At 41.8% G+C, this 25,204-nt stretch overlaps 2 protein-coding genes and 1 long non-coding RNA gene across 13 annotated transcripts; 2 read left to right on the top strand and 1 right to left on the bottom strand.

Annotated features, from left to right (window-relative positions):
* Positions 1 to 753: 753 nt before the first annotated feature.
* PUS3 (pseudouridine synthase 3) lies at positions 754 to 11,498 on the top strand. Of its 9 annotated transcripts, none has more exons than XM_069565422.1 (7): positions 1,425 to 1,454; positions 3,418 to 3,541; positions 7,323 to 7,412; positions 9,040 to 9,460; positions 9,572 to 10,137; positions 10,662 to 10,852; positions 10,973 to 11,498. In XM_069565422.1, the coding sequence occupies exons 4-7, from the start codon at positions 9,083 to 9,085 to the stop codon at positions 11,281 to 11,283; spliced, it is 1,446 nt and encodes a 481-aa protein (XP_069421523.1). In that variant the 5' UTR covers positions 1,425 to 1,454; positions 3,418 to 3,541; positions 7,323 to 7,412; positions 9,040 to 9,082; the 3' UTR covers positions 11,284 to 11,498. The 9 variants fall into 9 exon arrangements, with proteins under 9 accessions (XP_069421521.1, XP_069421520.1, XP_069421525.1 ...); XM_069565425.1 differs by having other exon boundaries at positions 1,427 to 1,454; positions 7,323 to 7,395; XM_069565420.1 differs by lacking the exons at positions 3,418 to 3,541; positions 7,323 to 7,412 and adding an exon at positions 754 to 1,118 and having other exon boundaries at positions 1,242 to 1,454.
* HYLS1 (HYLS1 centriolar and ciliogenesis associated) lies at positions 3,514 to 15,369 on the bottom strand. Of its 2 annotated transcripts, none has more exons than XM_069565428.1 (3): positions 15,183 to 15,369; positions 8,387 to 8,504; positions 3,514 to 4,836 (listed from the first exon to the last, which is right to left on the bottom strand). In XM_069565428.1, exons 2-3 carry the CDS (start codon positions 8,398 to 8,400, stop codon positions 3,906 to 3,908), a joined length of 945 nt encoding a protein of 314 aa, XP_069421529.1. In that variant the 5' UTR covers positions 8,401 to 8,504; positions 15,183 to 15,369; the 3' UTR covers positions 3,514 to 3,905. The 2 variants fall into 2 exon arrangements, with proteins under 2 accessions (XP_069421529.1, XP_069421530.1); XM_069565429.1 differs by having other exon boundaries at positions 3,514 to 4,833; positions 15,183 to 15,360.
* An 86-nt stretch (positions 15,370 to 15,455) lies between these two features.
* Positions 15,456 to 23,481, top strand: LOC138426712 (uncharacterized). 2 transcript variants are annotated; one of them, XR_011251723.1, is made up of 4 exons: positions 15,456 to 15,549; positions 16,362 to 16,432; positions 20,345 to 20,416; positions 22,626 to 23,190. It is a non-coding gene; the product is annotated as an uncharacterized lncRNA (long non-coding RNA). The 2 variants fall into 2 exon arrangements; XR_011251722.1 differs by having other exon boundaries at positions 15,466 to 15,585; positions 22,626 to 23,481.
* Positions 23,482 to 25,204: the final 1,723 nt, after the last annotated feature.

The raw sequence follows: 25,204 nt of genomic DNA, 5'->3' as shown, positions 1-25,204 counted from the left end.
GGGCGTGGTCCGGGGAGGAGGGGGCGGGGTAGCGGTCCTCCGCCCCGCCGCAGGTCCACTCTAGGCGTTAGAAACCCGCCACCGGCGCTTCTTTGGCAAATGTTAGAATGTTAGGCGGACCTCTGCTGAGCCAGCAGCGGCGTGGGAGACTAAGCGGCAGGAATCTCCCCACTGATTCGAGAGTCCTACCTCTTCTCCCCCACCACCCTCTCCCCAGACTATTCTCCAGGTGGTGGGGCAGGACCCCCGCACCCCGCTTCAAACTCGCATGTTCGCCTTCCCCCGAAATTTCTGCTGCTACGTTGCAAGATGTCAGAAAGGCTAGTAGTGAATGGCATAGGAAAGTGGAGTCAGACGGAGTGAGGCTCACTGGACAAATGGGAAAGATGCAGAAAGGAAGTAAAGTTACTCAAATTCTAACTACTGTCCCTGTTACTCGATACCTGTCATGTTTCCAAATACCGGCTTGTTTTCATCTTAGTTCTGATAGTGTCTCGTGCTGAAACAACGCGGAGAAAACTGTTTCCCCTTTGGTACAGCCTTCACCTCCCACCTTCACCTGCACAATCAGGGATAGATTCTTTGCACCAATGGCTGCTAAATCTGGACAAAAGAAGCAGAATATTTTTTTCTTCAAATTTTCTAACCGGAATCTTGAGATTTCAATCAGCATCTCTAGAAAAACGCGCAAAAGCCTAGTTATGACCTCTCCGTGGTGCTGAAGCAAGACTCCCCATCCTTGTTTGGTTACTCAGACATCTCGGTCATTTGTTAATGAGACGATCACATTCCTTTTCAGCCCCTCGTGTGGAGTCTAATTGTAAATGGTTTTGACGTTCAATGATAGCTTTCTACTAATTTAACTACAAGTAAAATCGGGTCTGCTACTGCTGCTAAGTCACTTCAGCCGTGTCCGACTCTGTGTGACCCCATAGATGGCAGCCCACCAGGCTCCCCCGTCCCTGAGATTCTCCAGGCAAGAACACTGGAGTGGGTTGCCATTTCTTTCTCCAATGCAGGAAAGTGAAAAGTGAAAGTGAAGTCGCTCAGTCGTGTCCGACTCTTAGCAACCCCATGGACTGCAGCCACCAGGCTGCTCCTTCCATGAGATTTTCCAGGCAAGAGTACTGGAGTGGGGTGCTATTGCCTTCGCCAAAATCGGGTCAAGTTCTTTAAATTTAACGTTCTATTATTTTAGCGGACTAGAAATTATCCTATCTTTTATTCTTGTCCTCGCGCAGGCCCCAGGTCATGCCTTGTTGGAGGTGCACAGATGGCGGCCGGACTACAAAATATTAGGCAGATTTCAGTGTTAAACCTGTACTCCCGGCTCTTAGAACTACATTTCCCATAAAGGTGGACTACATTTCCCATGAGGTCCCGGAGGAGCACGTAGAAGACGCAAAGTGACAGCTTCCTGTCTCGCGGAAAGCTGCGTGGCCGACAACCGGAAGGTAAGTGTGCGGGTTTTGGGGGGTGAATTATTTTCTGGGTTCTACAAAGAGGAACAAACAGATGGGCAAACAGATGGACGTTTCTCTCATTTCCCCTATGCTCCTTTTTCTGTACCTTGATCTTTTCAAGAAAGCACTCTTTTGAGTATGGAAGTGGAACCTCACTAAAGACCCTGTGTTTTTGTGTCTGATGCTTCTTGGAGCAGTCGTCAGAAACGTGCAGCAGTTAGGAGCTTGCTTACTTCGATTTGTTGAGGGCCCTGGGACCGCGGAGTGTAGTCTCTTCTGCCTCAGAATTCGTTTGCTCATGAAACCAAATAGAAATGGAGATTCCGGTAGTATGTGGAGTGTGGAGGTGTGGCAATATTTTCCCCCAAAATTTGAAAATTGGTTTGATAATTTGGTGACCCCTTTCCTGCGCTTCCCTTGTGGTTCAGCTATAAAGAATCCGCCCACAATGCGGGAGACCTGGGTTCGATTCCTGGGTTGGGAAGATCCCCTGGAGAAGAAAGGCTACCCACTCCAGTATTCTGGGCTGGAGAATTCCATGGACCGTATAGTCCATGGGGTCGCAGTCAAACACGACTGAACGACTTTTACTTCACTTCCTGATATTACACGGCTGCTTGAGAACCACTGCACTTCACCCTGAGGAGCGGAAGTGGTGTTCTGGGGAAAACTATACTGAGTCAATTCTGTTTTGCCAAAAATGTCTTATTACCGGCTTAATACCTTTGGACTAGTTAATTGGTTTAATAAGGTAGGTAATATTGGGCTTTGAGAAATATATGAAGAAGCAAACCATTGGGAGTTTTTTTTTTAACTGATTTGTATGTAAAAAAATACCATGTGGCTGTTAACTTTTAAAAGAGGTACAAACTACCTTGAATCCCACTACCTGGAGTTAGGTGTGTTTATTTTTCCTTGTGCTTTGTGTGTGCAGCAAGACAGTGCGCGCAGCCTATTTGTTTGATCTAGTTTTCATTTTTCTATTAGCTTCCCATATATTTCCAATGACTAACTTCTAATTACTTCACTATTGTTGGACAGTTGGCAGTTTTTGCTTATTTGCAGTGAATGTTATATGTATCTTTGAGCCACTGATTATTTTTCTCCCTGATGAATGCTTAACAATGGAACTGGGTGAATGAATGAATGATGTAACTGAAATATTACAGAGAAAATATATTTTAGCAGATAGTAATGGTCAAGTGAAAGTGAAGTCGCTCAGTCGTGTCCGACTCTTTGCAACCCCATGGGGTGTAACCTACCAGGCTCCTCTGTCCGTGGGATTCTCCAGGCAAGAGTACTGGAGTGGGGTGCCATTTCCTTCTCCAGGAGATCTTCCCAACCCAGGGATCGAACCCGGGTCTCCTGCATTGTGGGCAGATGCCTTACCATCTGGGCCACTGGGGAAGATTTTTTTGTTACATGGCTGTTTTTCCCTTGAACAAGCAAGCTATTTCTGCTGTCACTCTTCTGGCTTAAATGCTAAATCTGACAGCCTCCAGGTTTTAGGTATTATTGGACCAGAAATCAAGAACAAACAGATCTAAGTTCAGATGAGCTCAGTTAGTGATTTGACCCTAACAGGCCAGATTCATTTTGGTTATTGTCTACATCTGGCTCCAGCTGCTAGTAGTTTGAAGCTCTGTTGCAATGTGGCAATAGCCTTCAAATGACAGACATGATTTCTAAGAAAATCTCAGAGGCAAATTATGAAAAGTATGGCATTCCAGAAGTAAACGGAGGGCAACATATCATTGAAATAATTCTGAAACAAAACTTGGGTTAGAACCTTGCATGTGGTATCGTGCTATTATTAAGCATCTATTAAAAAACATTTAACATGGCTAGTGGAATTACTGTATTCCTTTAGTAACAAAGGTTATCTTGCTGTTCCTTCATGTAGGATTGTGTATAAAGGGCAGGTTTTTGTTCATTCCCTTTGGCTCTCATTTAGGTGCGGAGAGTATGATGGAGAGTATAATTGGAAGCAGAAACATAACCTAGGTTTGAGATTGCCTTTGGAAAATATTTAAGAGAAAATAAGGTCAAGTTCACAAATTTCCAAAACTGTTTAATAGGTAAGCTTACTGCTCAGCAACTTTAAAAACACACTGATAAAAACAGCAACTCACATTGGCCAAAGGTAACAAGTTCATGAAACAAGTGCTGGCTTTGCTCACTAAGACAAAACAGAAAGCCTAAGTCTGTTTTTCTGGCATGATTCCTCTTGCAGTCGCTAGATTTGATGGTCATTTGGAAGTTAAGTGGTAGATACCAATGTGACATATACCTAGAAAAGACCAGTGATGGGTGAAGTCCTTACTCTATGTTCCATGGTATTTTGAGTTAGTTGTTTCTATTTAAATAAAGGAGAGGTACTAAGAACCAGGTTATGCAAACAATCCTGTGAAAAGAGAGACAAGTTCAAAAAAAAAAAAAACTTTAAGAAGGAGAAAGAGGGAAGGAAGTAAGTTTCTTGGGCATCACACCATTTGCAAGGTCACAACGAACACCCCAGCGAAGGGCAGATCGTTTCTTCTCAGTTGGCACTAGGTAATTGTTTGGAACATATATATGCTGAGGCTTGGACTGGGCTTCTGCACGACAAAGCATCTGCTCTCGGATACCCCAGCGTAATTCCTTCCTATGATCTTCACCAGGTAACCGCATGGAGTCCCAGTCTCGTTTATATTCAAAATAGCGGGCTACCCGGTCTACCTTGCCCCGGTTTCGGCTCAACTGGTCCAGCCTTGGGAGGATAAAGGACTTGGGCCGGCTGGCAACAATCAGGTCTTGTTCATAAGCTGGAGGGCCCATTTCTTCTCTTCGTAGATAGCAAATGAGCTGATCTTGAGAAATTTCTTGGTAGTCATGTGGTAGACTAAATTTTTGTGAAATATCAACTGGAGATTCCCTGTCTTCCTGGAAGTGCAGATTCATCAGCCTTTGTCTTAAGTCCCAGACATCCATGTCACTTTCTGTACCAGACTCTGATTCACTGATCATTGACTCATCCGTCACTAATACTTCCCCACCTGGCTTTCGACGCAGCACCTTTCTCTTCATAACTGGTTTTCGGAGTCTTTGGGAGGTCTCTGAGACTGCTTCTGAAGGGGCATTGCTTTCTGTATGTGGGTAATGCAGTTGTGCAGGAAAAGCAGGTTGCTTTCCTGAGGTTACTGAGGCTTTACTGTAGGGATCATACAGGAGGGACTGGGCTTCTCTTCTTACATCTCCCTCACCGTGGCCTGCACAGATGTGAGGGAAAGCTTTAGCGGCTACTAACATTCGTTCTTCTGGATCCATATCAGCCCATTTTTGTCCATCAGGTCCCACAAGTGCCTCCACTGCTTCCCCTACACTGAAGGACCTTCTGTAAGAGAAAATCACCAATTAGTTTCCTGACAATAAACTCCCACCTCAAAAACCATTCCCTTCCTATGTACTATTTTATAGCAGTGAAACAGAACAGTCATAAGTACAACAGTTAAGTGTATGGCCAAATACAGATTAGTACAGGCAGTAAGGGAGCACTTTGGAGGGGCATTAACTCAGTTCAGTTGCTCAGTTGTGTCCGACTCTGCGACCCCACGGACAGCAGCATGCCAGGCTTCCCTATCCATCACCAATTCCTGGAGCTTGCTCACTCAGGTCCATCGAGTCAGTGATGCCTCCAACCATCTCATCCTCTGTTGTCCCTTCTCCTCCTGCCTTCAATCTTTACCAGCATCAGGGTCTTTTCCAATGAGTCAATTCTTCCCATCAGGTGGCCAAAGTATTGGGAGTTTCAGCTTCAGCATCAATCCTTCCAATGAATATTAAGGACCAGTTCCCTTTAGGATTAACTAGTTTGATCTTGCAGTCCAGTGGACTCTCAAGAGTCTTTTCCACCACCACAGTTCAAAAGCATCAATTCTTCGGTGCTCAGCTTTCTTTAGAGTCCAACTCTCACATCCATACATGACTACTGGAAAAACCACAGCTTTTACTAGACAGACCTCTGTTGGCAAAGTAATGTCTCTGCTTTTTAATATGCTGTCTAGGTTGGTCATAGCTTTTCTTCCAAGGAGCAAGTGTCTTTTAATTTCTTGGCTGCAGTCACCATCTGCAGTGATTTTGCAGGTATTAACTTAACTCAGGGTTTATTACCCACTTTCATTTCCAGGCTCTTCTTAATCATTCCCAATTTAACTGCCTGGAAGTCTTGCCACCTTTAGTAGCTCCTAGGATAGGTGGGTTCTGGCATAACAAAAGCTCAAGAGATTAATGATATGGGGCATAATGGTTCATGTACATTATCTAACTTGTACTTAAGAGGGACACTTTATGTACCCAGCACTATTTCTCTGTCCTTGGGATTCTCCAGGCAAGAATACTGGAGTGGGTTACCATTTCCTTCTCCAGGGGATCTTCCCAACCCAGGGAATGAACCTGGGTCTCTCACATTGGAGGCAGACGCTTTAACCTCTTAGCCACCAGAGAAGCCTTTTGTGCTTTACATTTATTAATTCATGTTAATCCTCACAGCTGTGGGATAAGTACTCTTCAGTTCAGTTGCTCAGTCATGTCCAACTCTTTGTGCCACAGCACGCCAGGCCTCCCTGTCCATCACCAACTCCCAGAGTTCACCCAAACCCACGTCCATCAAGTCGGTGATGCCATCCAGCCATCTCATCCTCTGTCATCCCCTTCTCCTGCCCCCAGTCCCTCCCAGCATCAGAGTCTTTTCTAATGAGTCAACTCTTCGCATGAGGTGGTCAAAGTCCTGGAGTTTCAGCTTTAGCATCATTCCTTCCAAAGAAATCCCAGGGCTGATCTTCAGAATGGACTGGTTGGATCTCCTTGCAGTCCAAGGGACTCTCAAGAGTCTTCTCCAACACCACAGTTCAAAAGCATCAATTCTTTGGCGTTCAGCTTTCTTCACAGACCAACTCTCACATCCATACATGACCACTGGAAAAACCATAGCCTTGACTAGACGGACCTTTGTTGGCAAAGTAATATCTCTGCTTTTGAATATACTATCTAGGTTGGTCATAATTTCCTTCCAAGGAGTAAGCGTCTTTTAATTTCATGGCTGTAGTCACCATCTACAGTGATTTGGGAGCCCCAAAAAACAAAGTCTGACACTGTTTCCATGGTTTCTCCATCTATTTCCCATGAACTGATGGGACCAGATGCCATGACCTTCATTTTCTGAATGTTGAGCTTGAAGCCAACCTTTTCACTCTCCTCTTTCACTTTCATCAACAGGCTTTTTAGTTCCTCTTCACTTTTTGCCATAAGGATGGTGTCATCTGCATATCTGAGGTTATTGATATTTCTCCTGGCAATCTTGATTCCAGCTTGTGCTTCTTCCAGCCCAGCGTTTCTCATGATGTACTCTGCATAGAAGTTAAATAAGCTGGGTGACAATATACAGCCTTGACGTACTCCTTTTCCTATTTGGAACCAGTCTGTTGTTCCATGTCCAGTTCTAACTGTTGTTTCCTGACCTGCATACAGATTTCTCAAGAGGCAGGTCAGGTGGTCTGGTATGCCCATCTTTTTCAGAATTTTCCACAGTTTATTGTGATCCACACAGTCAAAGGCTCCTTTTCACAGATGAGTAGCCTAAGGCATGGACAGATTAAATTGCCCAAGGTTACAGTGCTGATAAGTGGTTGAGCTGGAATTCTAACTCAGGCGGTCTGGGTTGAGAGTCCATGCTTTTAATTTTCTTAAGCTGAAAAACTAATACATGTAGTTTAAAGCAAGGACTCCCCACCCCCCAACCCAAAGAAAGTTTCACTGTCAAAGGCAGCTTATCATTTCTCCAATAATTTTCCATATTGACATGCACATTTTTATACCATAAAGGTTTCGAATCGACAGTCTTAGTGGTCCAGCTTTGTCAGTGTCAGAAGTAACAGACTGACTTCATTGTTTAAAGGTACATGGAATTCCAAGGTATGGACGCACCATAATTTATTCAACCTGTTCCTGAGTGATTTACTTTAGTGATTTTATTTTTGTTCTTAAAAATGAGTCTTATAACAAATATCTTGTAAGTTTTACATACTTGTTTAAGATATGTGTACATTCAATTTCTAGAAATGTAATAGGTGGGTCAAAGGCATGTGTGCACTCAGTTTTGATAGCTGTTGCCTGATTCCCTCTAAAGAAGTACTGAGTGTGTGTGTATTCCAAAGCTTGTTTCTCGTTCCTCTCCTCTCTTCCAGGTGGTATCCTATCAAACACTCTCCTCTTTGCAGTCAGTTTGGTACAGAAAACAGTCCTCCTATATACTGGCATTTATTTACATTGAGTAAATTTTAGCATCTTTTCATACATTTATAAGATTTTTTTCCCTCTGTATGAAATATGCATGTTTCCGTTTACCTCTCAGGTTGTTGGGTTTTTTAATTGATCTTTATAGTAAAGCTGATTATATATGAAATACATACCATCATTACATTTTTCTTCCTAGTTTGTTGTTTAACTTCTGACTTTTTGCTGTTAGAAACATATTCTTAGGTGGTTGCATTTTTTGGGTTTCTGCAGTGCCTCACTTATGCCTTTCCTACTTCAAGATTATAAGAAGGTTATGTCATGTTTTCCCCTAATACTTTTATAGTTTCATTTTTTACATTTATATTTGTAATCTATCATAGATATAGAAACTCAAAGAGCAAACAACTAAATTGAGTTGCCTAGACTTAAAGTAACCATCAGTCAAAGACTGTCTAGTACTGTCCCAGTTTACAGATGTAGTACAGTTGTCCTCAGGTTATTGCAATACATCAAGAATTTCAACACTGATAGCTAAATTATCCAGATTGACTTTATTTTCCAGCATGACAATTTTAACTACTAGAGGTACAGAAATCTCTTATCAGAACATGCATTAAATTTGACTTAAAAAGATCTTAATGCTTAATTACCTTCTTTGTGCCATCAGAGCTGCTTAAAGGGGTAAAATCTTGATTCCAGATTCTACTTCCAATATGAAGTACAATCACTGACAAGTTTCTTCCACTGGGCCAGCTTCTATTGCACCACCTTTAAGACAGAACTGTTTTAGATGATAGAACACACCACCAACCACAAGCACTAATTTTATCTGCAATATTAGAAAGCAACAGGAACTTGGAGTAGACATAAATACTCCATATAAAAAGATTTTATGATTGGAAGATAGCACAAATATAATGAGAAGTCAAAAGGAAATGTTTTAGGGGAAAAATATCAATAGCATCAGTCCTCCACCATCTCAGCTCATGAAGAATAGAGAAATGAAATCTACATTTCCCCTAAATTCTCACTACTTAAATCTTAACAATGCTAGCTGGATTTTTTTGTTTTTGATGCTACCTTCCTTTTCCACTGTGAATTGGCCAGACATGATGGAAAAGAATAATATCTAGATGATTGACCCATAGTAATGAAGCTAATGCTTGTATCCCTGGGCAGAATCAAACGTCTATATATCCTTTAGGCCTCAAATTAAATCTTAGATACTGTTTGAACATAATGGAATGATACCGACATCACCAAGGCAATCAGCACTGAAATTTTCTCTCTTTACTCTTTTCAGATAGGGTGGATCTCTCTGTATTTATTCCTGAAGTTGTCGTATCATGGCTGAAAATGACGCAGACAGAATCCAGACTGAGAAACTCCTACAAAGAGTACAGGAACTGGAGCAGGAGGTAAAACGACTTAAAAAAGAACAGGCCAATAACAAGGATGCAAACATCAGAGAGAATTCTTCAGGAGCTGGGGGAAAAGCTAAGCGTGCCTTTGATTTCAGTGCTCATGGTCAAAGACATGTAGCTCTAAAGATCGCCTATCTGGGCTGGGGATATCAGGGCTTTGCCAGTCAGGAAAACACAAGCAATACAATTGAAGAGAAACTGTTTGAGGCTCTAACCAAGACTCGACTGGTAGAAAACAGGCAGACATCCAACTATCACCGGTGTGGGCGAACAGACAAAGGAGTCAGTGCCTTTGGACAGGTAAGGCCATTGTACTCTTTTGCAAAGCAAGCGACAGTAATATATTCTAGGTGTACATACTGAGGATTCAGATCATTTGTATCTCTAAATATCTTTCTCTTAATTCCACAGGTGATTTCTCTTGACCTACGTTCTCACTTTCCAAAGGGCAGGGATTCTGAGGATTTTAATTTAAAAGACGAAGTCAATGATGTGGCTACAGAGATCCGTTATACCCACATTCTCAATCGGGTACTCCCTCCAGACATCCGTGTGCTGGCCTGGGCGCCCGTAGAAACTAGCTTCAGTGCTAGGTTCAGCTGTCTGGAGCGGACCTACCGCTATTTCTTCCCTTGTGCTAACTTAGACATTGTAACCATGAACTATGCAGCCCAGAAGTATGTTGGCACACATGATTTTAGGAACTTATGTAAAATGGATGTAGCCAATGGGGTGACTAATTTTCAGAGGACTATCTTGTCTGCTCAAGTACAGCGAGTGGGCCAGAACCTGGCCGAGGAGGGATGGCAAGAACCCTTTCAGTTATGCCAGTTTGAAGTGACTGGCCAGGCGTTCCTTTATCATCAAGTCCGCTGTATGATGGCTATTCTTTTTCTAATTGGCCAAGGAATGGAGAAGCCAGAGGTTATTGATGAGCTGCTGAACATAGAGAAAAATCCCCAGAAGCCTCAATATAGGTAAGTTAAAAACATAAACCCAGGTTGCCCCCCCCCAAAAAAACAGCTATTGCCTGTAGATATATTAGGATATATTTTAAAATATTCTTCCTCTCCCCACCATTGTCTAAAAAACTAAATTTCTGATTCTCCCTTCATGAGGCTTTTACTCTAACTTGTAGAATGTTGTAAACATGTAACAGTGGTTATCTTTTAATTTTCTTCTGTCATTGTTCTATCCCTTTAGTAAGTAACAGGGGTCTGGACCAGGCTCCTTAAATAGTTTTACAGCATTATGGTGGGGCCAAGTCAACTCACTTCTAGGTGACTTGTTACAATTGAAATTTAATGTAGATCAAGCCTAACTAAGTGATCCATGGTTTGCTGCGTTTTTCTTTAAAGTTCAACATGAGGGATGGTGTCATATTTTCTCAACTATTAGATACTCAATATTGACAAAATTTTCCCCCTCCTAACCCAGCTAATCCTGTTTTTTAAGAACTGTTGGATGGCTGCTGTGTATTCTCATACTATTTCTTCTCTAGTATGGCTGTGGAATTTCCTTTAGTCTTGTATGACTGTAAGTTTGAAAATATTAAGTGGATCTATGACCGGGAAGTTCAGGAATTCAATGTTACCCACCTTCAGCAACTATGGGCTAATCATGCTGTGAAAACGCAGATGCTGTATAGTATGCTACAAGGACTGGACTCTGTTGCACTACCCTGTGGAACAGGTATGATGGGAACCAAAGTTATACAGGCTTGTGGGGGAGGGAGATTCACACAGAGCTTGGATGTGACTCTGCTGTGGTAAAGTAAGTACCCATTGTACTGCTTGACTGTATATATTACAGGACCAAAGATGGATGGGATGATAGAGTGGAGAAATGTTAAGCCCTCTGTCACAAAGCAGACCAGTGCCTTTGTAGAAGGAGTGAAAACGCGCACTTATAAGCCACTAATGGATCGTCCTAAATGCCAAGGATTAGAATCCCGGATCCAGCATTTTGTACGCAGGGGACGCATTGAACACCCACATTTGTTCCATGAGGAAGAAACAAAAGCCAAAAGGGACTGTAGTGACACACTAGAGGAAGAAAATACTGTTTTTGAGAAACCAACAAAGAGAATTTGTGTTGATACAGAACTTAAAAGCATCATTTAAACCACAGAAAACTCACCAAGATCTAGGAGGCAATAAAACACCATTAGGCTAAAGAAGTCTCTTGAACAAGAAAAAGTTTAAACATTCCTTCATTCCTGTACAGAAGAACTAGAGGTAGGAGAAGCAAGAAGAAATTTTTAAATGGACATACATTGACATACACCTGGAAACCTGTGCCTTGTGTTCAAAGTCATTAAAACCAGAACCCACAAGTATCTGATCTGTTGTGTGGTTCTTTTTAAAAGCAAATGATACTACTCATCTGAGTTCTCATAAAGAGCTTTGCCCAAGTGTCAAAACTTAAAAACACAAAACTTAGTTATATATTTGATAAACTGGTTTAGTGAAAATGATCTAAGTAGATAAAACACAGCATCTTTTACGAAGCTTATCAATCTATTAATAGTGCTATGTGAGCCACAAATGGTCTTTCTCCTTTAATTTTGAGGTAAAGATCCTTCTGTTTTTAGCGTAATCATGGAGTGTAGCAAGATATTCCCACTTAAACATATAAGAACAAACCAAAGCATTTTATTTTTTTCAACTTTCTACCTTATTTCAATGTACTTTCACTGGCGTTAGTTTTCAAGTAAAAAAAAAAAACCTAGGAAAAGAACAGAGTTTAGGGAACCAAAAAAAAAATCAACTCTAAAAAATGATACATGACACAAAAAGCAACTAACTAAAAAGCCATGCTTAGGAGAGTCTATCGGAGAAGGCAATGGCGCCCCACTCCAGTACTCTTGCCTGGAAAATCCCATGGATGGAGGAGCCGGGAAGGCTGCAGTGCATGGGGTCGCTGAGGGTCGGGCATGACTGAGCGAGTTCACTTTCACTTTTCACCTTCCTGCATTGGAGAAGGAAATGGCAACCCACTCCAGTGTTCTTGCCTGGAGAATCCCAGGGACGGGGGAGCCTGGTGGGCTGCCATCTATGGGGTCACACAGTCGGACACGACTGAAATGACAGCAGCAGCAGCAGCTTAACGGGAGAGTCTATAGTAGAAGCAAGAGAGGATCAGGGTCTTTGATCTTAAGTGAAATCCTTTCAAAGTTAACAAGATGTATTATCAAATCTAGAAGAATAAGGATTTAGTGACATTATTTTTGGTAGTTGCCATAGAAAAACTCAGGACAATCATCACAGATGAAGCAAATCAGAAGTCCCCAAATGTAACTTTGCAGAATTATCTGTATTGTATAATACAATGTACAAACTCCAAAGTCTGACCCATGGTAAGGACTAAATGAATGTGAGAAGTAAAGTAGGGCTTAGCTTTTACTTTGGAAAACAATTATTTCAATAGGTTGTGAAGTTTAAACAAGATTTTATATACATATCATGTAAGTATATGTTACATATATAAATAAAATGGTGCTTTGCAAGAACTATTATACCATCCATTTCAGTGTTCATGCAATACAAAACTACCTACTGAAGAGATAAACACAGAACAGGAAAGTAGGGACAGAAATGTAACAGGACGCGCTGAGTGGATTTCCAACACTAAAGCCCAAAGTGATTTTTTTTTTAATGGCATGTGTACTATACTATGATTAGCATGTTTTCTTTGCAGTTAAATTATTGCACACTTTTTCTTGAGTGTATGAAGATAGGTGTTTGCAAATAATAATATATATAATTTAGCAAGATCTGTAAGTAGCTGTCAGTTTTTCTCTTTCTTTTTTAATATAAAGAACTGATAATCCTTTCTCTTTACCTATAGGGAAACTTTCACACAGAAGCTAGAACAGCTTATATTTTGTAGATAAATACAGATATTATCTGTACCAAAATACCCAGCAGTATCTTGTCAAAATTTGAAGCAATTAAGTGTTCAGTTGAGTTAGTTACAAATGAAAGGATTTCAAGGGTTTTAAATTGGAAGAGGGGCTGGGTCACTAGTTAAGATTCTAAACTTTGCTGAGCTAGAACAAATTCCTTTACTTCTTGGAAGGGTTGCAAGTAGCTTCAAGTGCAGCAATATTAGAACAAAAGAAAACAAAATACCCTAAAAAAAGATAACCATAATCCAAAGAAACAATAGACTAGTGGAAATTCTGTTAACAGGTTCAAAATCACTAATTCGCATTCCTCTTAGAAAGCTATTAAAAGGTACAAACACCAGCAGAATAGACAAAAGACAGATGATTTATCAAAGAAATCATGACTAATAAACATAAAAGTTCCATATCATTAATAATGCAAATAAAAACATCAAGCTATCCTTTTAGATTGGTAAGATTTTTTAATGCAGGGCAGAGTGTGGAGAAATACCTACTCTTAACACTCTGTACTGTTGAGAGGGGAGGGGGAACCGACAGTTTTTATAGAGGGCGCTCTGGCATCATGAATCAGAATTTATTTTTAATTGTTTTACAATGCTGTATTGGTTTCTGCCATGCTGTATTGGAATCAGCCATAAGTGTGTATCCCCTCCCTGTTTAGCCTCCCTCCCACCCTGAATGAGAATTTAAACTGTACCATTATTTCTAAGCCACAATCCATTTCCAAGAAATTATTCTAAGGAGATAAACTGGACAAGATGCAAACATATATGTGTGCAAGTAACCACTACCGTACTATTTTCTGATGAAGAAATTAGAAAAACAAATGTCCATCCATTAGGGGACAGGTTAAATAATATGGCATAGTAGAGGTGTTGGAGAAGACTCTTGAGAGTCCCTTGGACTGCAAGGAGATCCAACCAGTCCATTCTGAAGGAGATCAGCCCTGGGATTTCTTTGGAGGGAATGATGCTAAAGCTGAAACTCCAGTACTTTGGCCACCTCATGAGAAGAGTTGACTCATTGGAAAAGACTGATGCTGGGAGGGACTGGGGGCAGGAGGAGAAGGGGACGACAGAGGATGAGATGGCTGGATGGCATCACTGACTCGATGAACGTGAGTCTGAGTGAACTCTGGGAGTTGGTGATGGACAGGGAGGCCTGGCGTGTTGCGTGCGATTCATGGGGTCGCAAAGAGTCGGACACGACTGAGTGACTGAACTGAACTGAGAGCCACAGCAAGAAATATGCCCCCATTGAAAATGATAATGCATGTCTACATTCGATATGGATCAAATATCTTATTCCTAAACTACTAGGGACTGAGGCATGATCTGCCTTTTAAATGAAAATGCTTTGTTATATTCAAAATAAATACATTTTACAGTCATGTAAATATCTGAAATAAACCCAAATATGAACACTGATTTTTTATCTGTGGCTGATAGAATCTCGAGTATTTTCTTCCTTTTTTAGTATGTATTTAACAGTGTTGGGATTCCTAAAAATAATGAGACTGTATAACTTTTATAACCAGGAAAAAAAAGTTTTTTTGTTTCATTCTGGGGCAGGACTATAGGGTTCTTCAATTCTACACGCTATCCTAACTCACTAGGCAGAGTTTCTCGCACTGTAACATACAGAATTTGACAAAGGTGAAACCAACTAGAAGGGGAGAAGAGATTTCTCCCTTCACAATGACAACAGTCTGCACCAGCTGGCCCGGGGCGTGGTCATCGTCTCGCATGCTCGCGGCCAGCCTCCGGGGAAGCGGACTCCTCCGCGGGCACGGGTCCCGCCGCCCAGAAGCCCGGTCACCTCGCAGAGACGAGTGGACGGACCACTGGGCTCCTCGCCGCTGCAGCCGCCGGCGGGCAGTGGACCGGCAGTGGAAGCATAACGTGACCTCGGGGTTCGGGCGCGCCGGGGGCACGCACAGCGCGGCTCACACGTGCCTCCGGAGGCCCCACACCTCGGCTCTGCACCGAGCGCCCGGGGGACCGGCAACCACGGGAGGGAGACTCCAATTCCTCGCTACTCAGGGCCCCATCTCTATAGCCGTGGGCGGGCGGGAGGCCCGTGTACCACCTCTCTCCTCCTTTACCCGCTTACCAGCCCAGCCGACGTCCGTCGGCCGCACCGAGTCCTGCGGCGCAGCTATGGCACCATCGCAAGTTTCAGTTAGCTTCCCGCAGCTCGCGCAGGCGTACGGACCACAAACGCGTCCAAGCTGCCGTTAACCGCCCGGCCGCCCAGGTTTAAACCCGAAGAGCGAACGGCCCCCTAAGCCCCGCCCACCACCTTCTTATTGGCCCAGAGAGTGAACGTCTTCCAAGTCTACATCCCGATTGGTGCATATTTTCTCTTGGCCCTCCCCATGGGCGGGAGGAGCCCTGGGACTTGCGGCTTGGATTCGGCGAGGTCCACACGCCGCCAAGCTCGAGCACGTAACCCGGAAGCAACGCGGCGTCGCCTGGAGGTGGCTCGAAGGGGAGGGGCGGGCTTCTGAGGCTCGGTAAACTCTCGAGGTTACGTAACAGCGAGATAGCTGGATTTGGGGAGGGGCGGGCTTCTGAGGCTCGGTTAACTCTCGAGGTTACGTAACAGCGAGATAGCTGGATTTGGGGAGGGGCATTCTAAACGTTACGTCTACCTTCGGGAAATCAATCTCTTCCTTCTTTTGGAGCCCTCTCCCCCGATTCCGCCTCTTCCACCGCCTCTTCCACCGCCCCGTCCTCCCCACCCCACGCGGCTCCGCAGCAGTCTCCCTGGAGTCTGATGAGCGCAGTTTCTGTATAAAGACTCGTATAAAGTGCAGTCCTTTCCCTAGCTTCCTAGGCGCTCCGATTTGACTCATTGTGTGTCTCCAGCGCTCGCCAACGTGACTCTCAGACTGATTCCGCCACTCCGACTTCCTTGCTAGAAGCCCTCGCTTAAGCTTAAATGCTCCCTTCCACTCCCTTCCCGTAATCTTAACCCTTAAGTGCTGTTTCGTTTACATACCTGGGAAAAAATGTTCTAGGGCTTTGGGAATTCTTGAGGGTGAAGCCTAGAAGAGAAAAAGGGTAGAGGTCTTCACAGCTCAAGGTCCTAGTCATCTCCCTGCAACCTATGTAAAGCAACTTGTCCTTTCCCATCCTGAGTCTATACCCCACCTCATGCAAATAGGAAGGTGACAGATTTAATTAACACGATTTGTTAAATTCAGGATTGAGTGAGAGGGAGAAAATGATCTTTAACCTTTTCCTCCAAACTTCAGTTATCCCTTACTCTTAACCACCTTTTTCCTAGGGCCTGTGCACTTTGGATTTGTTGAGGAAAAAGGAATAAACAGAGAAGATGACAGAAGTCGTTTTGCAAAGGTTTGAATGACCCTACCCCTAGATCTCCAGTGTCTTAACAAGCCTTTAGTGCACATTCTTTTCTCATGAACAAATATCCCATGTGCGGTTTGGTCATCTCATCCCTGTATGTCTTTTTCATTGACATTGAATCTCTACTTTGTCTTAGAAGAGTGGACAGAATCATTTTTCTTAACTATTGTTTTGCTCATTCAACAAACCCCTTACACACATCCCTTATTAATTTCTTGTCCTTTCTGTTAGAATTTTAGCTTTGAAACCCTTTAATAACTTGAAGCATCTATCTCCTGTCATATTTCAGGTGGAACCTTGTGTTCTAAGTCCTTATTTTTTGATGGACCACTTCATTTTCTAGCTTCGTCTAGATCTGATTTGATAATCCCCATGATTCCTTGAAATCCATAAGCCAGGTCAAGAAAACTTAACCATGGTGATCTAAACTACAGTAAATGGAAAAAAATCCTATTCTTGCAAAGCAAACTGCATCTTCAAAAAAAATGTAGTGAGGAAAATTTCAAACATATGGAAAAAATGAAGCTGCATGAACTCAATGCCCAGCTCCAGCAATTACCTTCTGGCCAATCTCTTTACGTATGGATGTGAGAGTTGGACCATAAAGAAGGCCGAGCGCTGAAGAATTGATGCTTTTGAACTGTGGTGTTGGAGAAGACTCTTGAGAGTCCATTGGACTGCAAAGAGATCAAACCAGTCAATCCTAAAGGAAATCAGTTCTGAATATTCATTGGAAGAACTGATGCTGAAGCTGAAGCTCCAGTACTTTGGCTACCTGATGCGAAGAGCCGACTCATTAGCAAAGACCCTGATGCTGAGAAAGATTGAAGGCAGGAGGAGAAGGGGATGACTGAGGATGAGATGGTTGAATGGCCTCATGACTCAATGGACAGGAGTTTGAGCAAGCTCCTGGAAATGGTGAAGGACAGGGAAGTCTGGCGTGCTGCAGTCCATAGGTTCACAAAGAGTTGGACACAACTGAGAGACTGAATAGCAATCTCTACTTCTATATCACTATCCACATAATTCCTGTATTTATCTGAAGCAAATATCAAGCATCAAAAATCTATAAATATATCAATATGATTTCTAAAAACATAAAGGACTTTTAAAAAGCATAACCATCATCTTATCACATTTAAATATTTAATGTATTTTCTTATTTACTTGTCACATAGTTTTTTTTTTTTTTCTTTACTGTGCTTGTTTAACCTAGGATCCTATCCAGTTCACACTTTGTGATCGGTTGATAGGTCTTTCAAGCTTCTCTTATTCTACGGGTTTCACCTCCATATTTCTCCCTTGCATTTCGTTTGAAGGAGCCCAGTTGTTGGTCCTGTGGTGTTTCCCTTAATCTGAATTTTGCTGATTGCGTCTGAGTGATATAGATTAACATAGCTTCCTTACCTTTTGGTAGTAATGCAGCCCTTTTCCAGATGCTTTCCCTGATTCAACCTAACTGGTTTAATTAACCCATCTGTGTCTTTGTACATTCAAATATTGCTTTCAACTAGTTATATACTCATGCTTAAGTTAATCACTCCTTTGTGATATCTTTGCTTACCTCAGCCCTTTGTTGACATATTCAAACTCCTTCAACTGTAGCCCTCTCTTACTTCTTACTTGCATGTGTGTGGATAATAGTGTAAGGAATAAGGGAGAATGAGATCTTCCAGGAGAGAATATAGAGTGAATTAGAAGGCAGCTGCTCTCTTCTTGAAAGTCTCATCTGCTGAACTCTGCCCTATCCTGCTTCTGCTCCTGCTGCTTTCCTGCCTTTCAACTTTGCTGGTCCCTAAAGAGTAGTTCTTTCCCCCCCGCCTCCCTTAAAGAGCTTAGTTTTGTTGCTTCCTCTATTCATTTTATGTGAGAGAATTTCAAAAATCTATAATTTCAATCCTTCCTCTCTCCTGAGTTTCTAAAATGTATCTTATCTGCATACTCTGATTTCTACATGGATATCTTTTCATCTTTCCAAATGCAACATATCTGAAATACTACTCATCTTTCCCCTCTGGATTCACCTGTGTGATTTCCAAGTATGAATGGTATTATCATTTTCCTGTGTTTTCACTCCTGAAGGGATGATCATTTTTCATTCTTTCTCATCCCCATGTATCTCATACATACTAAGTTCTGTCTTTTTGTTCCCTTGTAAAGTCTCATCTCTTCCTTACATTTCCTTTTTCCTACTAATCACTAGTTCAGCCCCAATTATTTTGTTCTTGGATTCTTTAATAGAATTTAATAATACTGACACATTTAGTAATACAGACACATTTAGTAATACTGCAGGATATGGCATAGAAGCTAAGACTGTAGGCTGTGGGGTCATGTTATCTGGGCTCAAATTCTGACTCCTCCACTCCCTGGATTTATGACCTGGGCAGGTTATGTAGGTTCTGTTTTCTCATTTTAAAAATGGAAATGATAATTCAACTTCCTTCATATCGTTTTTGTGAGCATTAAATGAGAAAAGCTAGCATAGTGTCTATGAAATAATAGCTCAGTTCAGTTCAATTCAGTTCATTCGCTCAGTCGTGTCCGACTCTTTGCGACCCCATGGATCGCAGCATGCCAGGCCTCCCTGTCCATCACCAACTCCCGGAGTTCACTCAGACTCACGTCCATCAAGTCAGTGATGCCATTCAGCCATCTCATCCTCGGTCGTCCCCTTCTCCTCCTGTCCCCAGTCCCTCCCAGCATCAGAGTCTTTTCCAATGAGTCAACTCTTTGCATGAGGTGGCCAAAGTACTGGAGTTTCAGCTTTAGCATCATTCCCTCCAAAGAAATCCCAGGGCTGATCTCCTTCAGAATGGACTGGTTGGATCTCCTTGCAGTCCAAGGGACTCTCAAGAGTCTTCTCCAACACCACAGTTCAAAAGCATCAATTCTTCGGCGTTCATCTTTCTTTGTAGTCCAACTATCATATCCATACACGATCACTGGAAAAACCATAGCCTTCACTAGACGGACCTTTGTTGGCAAAGTAACGTCTCTGCTTTTGAATATGCTGTCTAGGTTGGTCATAACTTTCCTTCCAAGGAGTAAGCATCTTTTAATTTCATGGCTGCAGTTACCATCTGCAGTGATTTTGGAGCCCCCCAAAACAAAGTCTGACACTGTTTCCATGGTTTCCCCATTTATTTCCCATGAACTGATGGGAATAATAGCTCATGGTATTATAAATATTGTATAGTATTCTTTAGTCTATAAAATTCTTTGTTATTCTTATTAGAAAAATAGCTCTTTGCCTTCCCTTTTGTTCTCTTGGCTCAGTCCATCCTATACGTCATTGCCATATGAGTCTTTCTAAAACGTTAATCAAGTTATTCTGCTTAAGCACCTGCAGTGGTCTCTGTCAGAGTAAATTCAGCCTTCCTGGGACTCTGCACCATCTTGAGCCATCATGCCTTTTTAGCCTCATTTCCCAGGTCCTAGGATTTCCTTACCTTATCCAAATTATCCTCTTCTCTCAAATCCTATACCTCTTGAATGTTCATCTCCAATTTATCCCTTCCACTAAGCCAGCCCTGATTACTTTCAGCCTTTGGAATCTGACCCTTTTTGAAATTCATATAGCACTTACCTTTATTTCTTATTTAACATCTAAAATACCTAGACTGAGACTGTTAATATTCTATTTAGTTTAATCTTATCTTTTCATCCCAAGGTGCTCATTCCATTCCAGTCTTACTTTTTGATACTTCATAATAGGAGCCCTTCACCAGTATAATCACTGAACATTCACATATCCGCAGTGAAGGATGCTGATGATATGCATGATACCATCATCCATACATATGTATGACAAGGATGTACATTTCTCCTAGTGCTTATACAGGGCCTTCTCTGCTCACCTGTCTTTCTCTCCTTTATTTTTATTTTTTATTTTTGTAGCAGTCACAAAGGCAGTGGTTGCAAAGGAAAGAGCAAAGAGTCAGGAATCAGGAGACCAGAGTTCTGTTCACAGTAAGTTGCTATCATAATTTGGACAAGTTTCTCTTTGTTTGTTTTCTCAGTTATTAAATGGAGTTACATTAGATATTATGTTAATTGCTTTCAGTTCTAAAATCCTTTCATTTTAAATCTACTTACAGGGCCAGCTCAAGTATAGTATTCCCAATCATTCTTATTTACATCCTAAGCCCTGATACTCATACCTTGCTTTTTATTCTATTACTTTTCCAAGTATGTATTTCTTATCCTCCCAAGAAGATTCAGCTCTTTAAGGGTAGTATATGCATACATGTCTCATATTTGGTATTATTTACCACAACTATCAAAGCTATGTGTATAATGAAATTAAGTATGGTCGAATTAAATTATTATGGGGATGGGAAGAATCTTCCACCAGCAAAGGAGACTCTTCAGAATTTAGAGGCTCCATATCCCTACATTTATCATTCCAACTTATAGTGTCCTATTCTTTTCTAATTGTAGATACACAGTATGAGGTTCTGTGTTTGGTTTTCAGCAATTTCAGCCCTTAGCTCCAGGAGGAGCTAAAGGTCTGCATGGACACATGTAGAAGCTTCCAGTCATTTATGTGGTCCTTGAGCTGGAAATTTCAAATCCCTGAAGTCATCCTTTTACCACATGGTCTGACCTGGGGAGTAACTAAGTATAAAGATATAGTCATCTGATTCGTGTTTCTTGTAAGTGGCTGATTAGAAGTATTCAGTGGAGATACATTGCTTATCTCTATTTCCAGATCTTGGTGTGGTCTGTCATTGCTCTCTATACTACTAGAAATAGTCATTAGTATCTTTAAATCAAATTAGAGAGCCAATTCAGAAAACCCCAGAACTGATTCAGAAAACTCATCTTTAAAGCTCTGTTCCTCTAGAACCATTCTTGGGCTTTCCTGGTAGCTCAGCTGCCTGCAGTGTGGGAGACCTGGGTTTGATTCCTGGATTGAAAACATCCCCTCGAGGAGGGCATGACAACCCACTCTAGTATTCTTGCCTGGAGAATCTCCAGAGACAGAGGAACCTGGCAGACTGCAGTCCATGGGATCACAAAGAGTGGTTCACGACTGAGCAACTAAGCAGAACCATTCTCAGTACCAAAATCTGTATTAAAGATACAGATTCAATAGGATTGATTGACTGATTGAATGGCTGATTGAATCGGTTAACGTGATTATGGACACCCAGAGGTCCCACAGTCAACTGTCTGCAAGCTGGAGGACCAGGAAAGTCTGGTATAATTAAGTCTGAGTCCAAAGGCCTGAGAACCAGGATTCTGGGTGCCTGTCCTGGCTCAAGCAGAGAGCACATTTGCCTTTCTTCCACATTTCTGTTCTGTTCAGTGGATTAAATGATGCCCACCCTCATTGGTGAAAGTGATCTTCTTTACCCAGTCTACTGACTCAAATGCTAATCTTTTCTGAAAACATCCTCACAAATGCACCCAGAAATAACATTTTATCAGCTAGCTGGACACCCCTTAGCCTAGTCAGATTGACACAGAAAACCATCATATCTTCCACATGCATCCCTCCCCCTGCTTCAATGTTACTTCTCAGTCTTATCTCCTGAGCTGCATAGTCACAAAATTACTGCCTTTTTGCCATTTTTGGGTGAATGGCTCACTTAACTCTCAGATGTAATATGTGTAAGTTGAACCATCTCCCCTTTTCATGCCACGCTTCGAGGAGTCCTCAGTGAGTCGTGATACTTCTACCCAGTAGCGTATACCAAGTAGCATATACCAGTAGCATATACCAAGTACTTGGGCGTCTTTGATATTCATTCCTCTCTCCCTCCTAGTAGGTCAGTACATTTTCACTCAAAATGTATCTCAGATGCTTCCATTTTTCTGTCTTTACTATTAAAACTAATACTAAACACTGTACTCCATGCACCTCCTGATCGGTGTTTTCACTTCTTCTCTACACTGTTCTCCCCACAGCAGTTAAAGGAAGTCACTCTCCCTTGTTTCTCATCTCATTAATCTGCAGCCCTCTTCTTCCTTGATTTCCTTGAATAAAACATACCCTTTTAACTTGACTTTGGATCTTTGCATATCCTTCCCATCCACTGAACAAATATTCCTTCTTCTTTCTCTCAATGGCACAATCTCCAGAGCTCTTCCCTGACTACCTAATCATTTTGTGTTTTACACCCAGGACCCTCTTCAGATTGTTAATAACACATATCAACCTTCATTCTTTTAGCTGATTACTTGCATGTACATTTCATGAGGAACCACTGGCTATGATATTTATCGTTGTCTGCTCAGCTCCTGGGACAGCTCCTCGTATCTAGAGGTGGGATTAGTGAATATATGCTGAAGGAAAGAAAGCCTTGAGACAACGCCTCTGCTTCTCCTTGAAATGGACCCTCAAGAAGAGCAGCCTAATCCTGTGGCAATCACAACGCTGGCCAGCAGGGGGTGTTACCTGGGAGAGAAAGTGTTTCCGTGGGATCAGGACTGCTTTAGGGTCTCTCCACTCCGCTAGTGGAGGAGGCTTTCTGTTCCAGTTGTTAGCTTTCTTACTGAGGAATTTAATTCCATTCGGTTGTAATCACACTGTAAACTGCTTACCTTGAAAGTATGTGATTTGAGAGTGGATGTTATGTGTGAGGGGAATAGGCAAAAACATCAACTTCTTTTTACATTCCTAAAATTGTTTAAAATTATAACAGCCATCTATTATTTTATAACTAGAAAATTAAATGAAGTTAAAATATTAAAAAATAAGAAATATAATTTGGCTTGGAAATAAAAATGCTGCATGATTAATTTCTGTAATGGTTTTTACTGGTCCCAAGAGACCTGTCTTCAAGCATAAAATATTTCTTTGAGCAGAGTCAGACTGAATCAGACTGTTTTCTTTATTTGCTGTTTACTTGCTTTTCTTCCTAATCCTCTAAGAATTTCTTGTGCCATTATAGCTTCATTTTCTTTTGGTTTTGATTTGTCTAATTCTGACTTGTGTTCTGAAGGACACTGCTCTTTCAAAATCAGGGCAGTTCTCCTTTTTTTTGAAATTTATTTTATTGAAATATAGTTGATTTATAGTGTGTTAATTTCTGTTCTACAGCAAAGTGATTCCATTATATGTATATATATATGTTCTTTTTCATTATGGTTTATCACAGGATTTTGAATATAGTTCCCTGTGTTATATAGTAGGACCTTGTTATTTATCCATTCTATAGATAATAGTTTGTATGTGCTAATCTCAAACTCCCAGTTCTTTTCTCCCCAGCCTCCCTCCCTCTTGGCAACTACAAGTCTCTTCTCTATGTCTATGAGTCTGTTTCTGTTTTATAGATATGTTCATTTGTGTCATATTTTAGATTCCGCATATGAGTGATATCACATGGTATTTGTCTGACTCTCTTCACTTAGTATGATCGTCTCTCAGTCCATCCATGTTGCATTATTTCATTCTTTTTTGTATGGCTGAGGAGTACTCCATGCACTGCGTGTATATACCACCTCTTCTTTACCCATTTGTGTGTGTGTGTGCGCGTGTGTGTATATACCGCAGGCTTCTTTGTCCATCCCCCTATCAATGGACATTTAGGTTGCTTCTGTGTCTTGGCTACTGTGAATAGTGCTGCTATGAATGCCGAGGTTCATGTCTCTTTCTGAATGACAGTTTTGTCCAGGTATATGTTGAGGAATGTGATTGCGGGATCATATGGCAGTTCTGTTTTTCGTTTTTTGAGGAACTTCCATACTGTTTTCTGTAGTGGCTCAGCACAGTTCTTTATCTTCCCTCCAGGGAGGGAGACTAGACGAAGATTCCATACTTTTCCTGAACTAGTATGATCTTGCAGTATTCTGGGAACAATATTTGTGCAAAAAGACCATCATCCTGCCAGGGTTTTCTATTCAGTGGTTCATCATGGACAGCCATGGCCAGACATAGCACCTGTCCTGCCTGATAGCAGAGGCTGTGGATGGGAACCTCCTGTGCCTGGAGGTGGGGAGGAGGAGGAAAGGGTTAGAGGCACTGTGGCGCAGCAGATACGCACAGTGGGCGATTCCCTAAGGCTGCATTGTTCAGTGTCCTTTCCAAAGAATTCAGAAAGGGACTGGGTTCCAAAGTGGGCTGGCTCCTTCCTAGGGCAGAGGAGATGTAAATTTGAAGCTCTTAATAATGGCCGGAGAGAGCTCCTCTTTTCTCTCTCTGGCCAGAGAAAAGAAAAACGTATATTCATGGAAGGGGCAGAAAAGATGGGGGTATTTGGTGTGTTTATATTAAAATTTGTTCCTGTGTCTTTCCTTGTATGCCATGAGACACCAGAGTATCCTTAGAAGAAATTCCCCTTTTTATTTAAGCTACTTTGATTCCTATTACTGAAAGTTGCAAACAGTAGAATCCTAACTAGTATTTGCATGTTGATTGTAAAACTGCCAACCAGGTGTTACGAATTAGGTTAAATTGGTTACATCTGGAGAGAATAGAGAGCAATAGAGGCTATAAGAAACTGGACAACCCTTGACCGAAAAGGCAGCAGCTGTGGAACTCGGGCTTATGGTAGCCATGCAGTATTTCAGGTTCAGCACTGACAAAGACTTCATTGATTCAAAATACACAAAATCTTTTATAATGTGGATTTTAAAGTATCCACAGATCTGGATATTTGTGTGACTTCCTCTGGTATTTAGTGTTGCAGTACTGTGCCATGAAGGCCAAACAAAACACATTTGGTAGCAGAATACATGAATAGTATTGATTTGTGTCTCCAATCACTCAACTCAGAAAAAACAGTCCCTGGGACTTGACTTTAATTGTCA

This window comes from Ovis canadensis, chromosome 21, assembly GCF_042477335.2.
Source record: "Ovis canadensis isolate MfBH-ARS-UI-01 breed Bighorn chromosome 21, ARS-UI_OviCan_v2, whole genome shotgun sequence".
NCBI lineage: Eukaryota > Metazoa > Chordata > Mammalia > Artiodactyla > Bovidae > Ovis > Ovis canadensis.
Note: the sequence above shows the minus strand (reverse complement) of the source record. Positions and strands in the feature narration are given on the sequence as shown.

Coding starts and splice junctions, on each gene's coding strand:
- PUS3 (XM_069565420.1), top strand. CDS start 9,083: ATGGCTGAAAATGACGCAGACAGAATCCAGACTGAGAAACTCCTACAA. Junction 9,461..9,571: donor GAGTCAGTGCCTTTGGACAG/GTAAGGCCATTG, acceptor TTAATTCCACAG/GTGATTTCTCTTGACCTACG. Junction 10,138..10,661: donor CCCCAGAAGCCTCAATATAG/GTAAGTTAAAAA, acceptor TTTCTTCTCTAG/TATGGCTGTGGAATTTCCTT.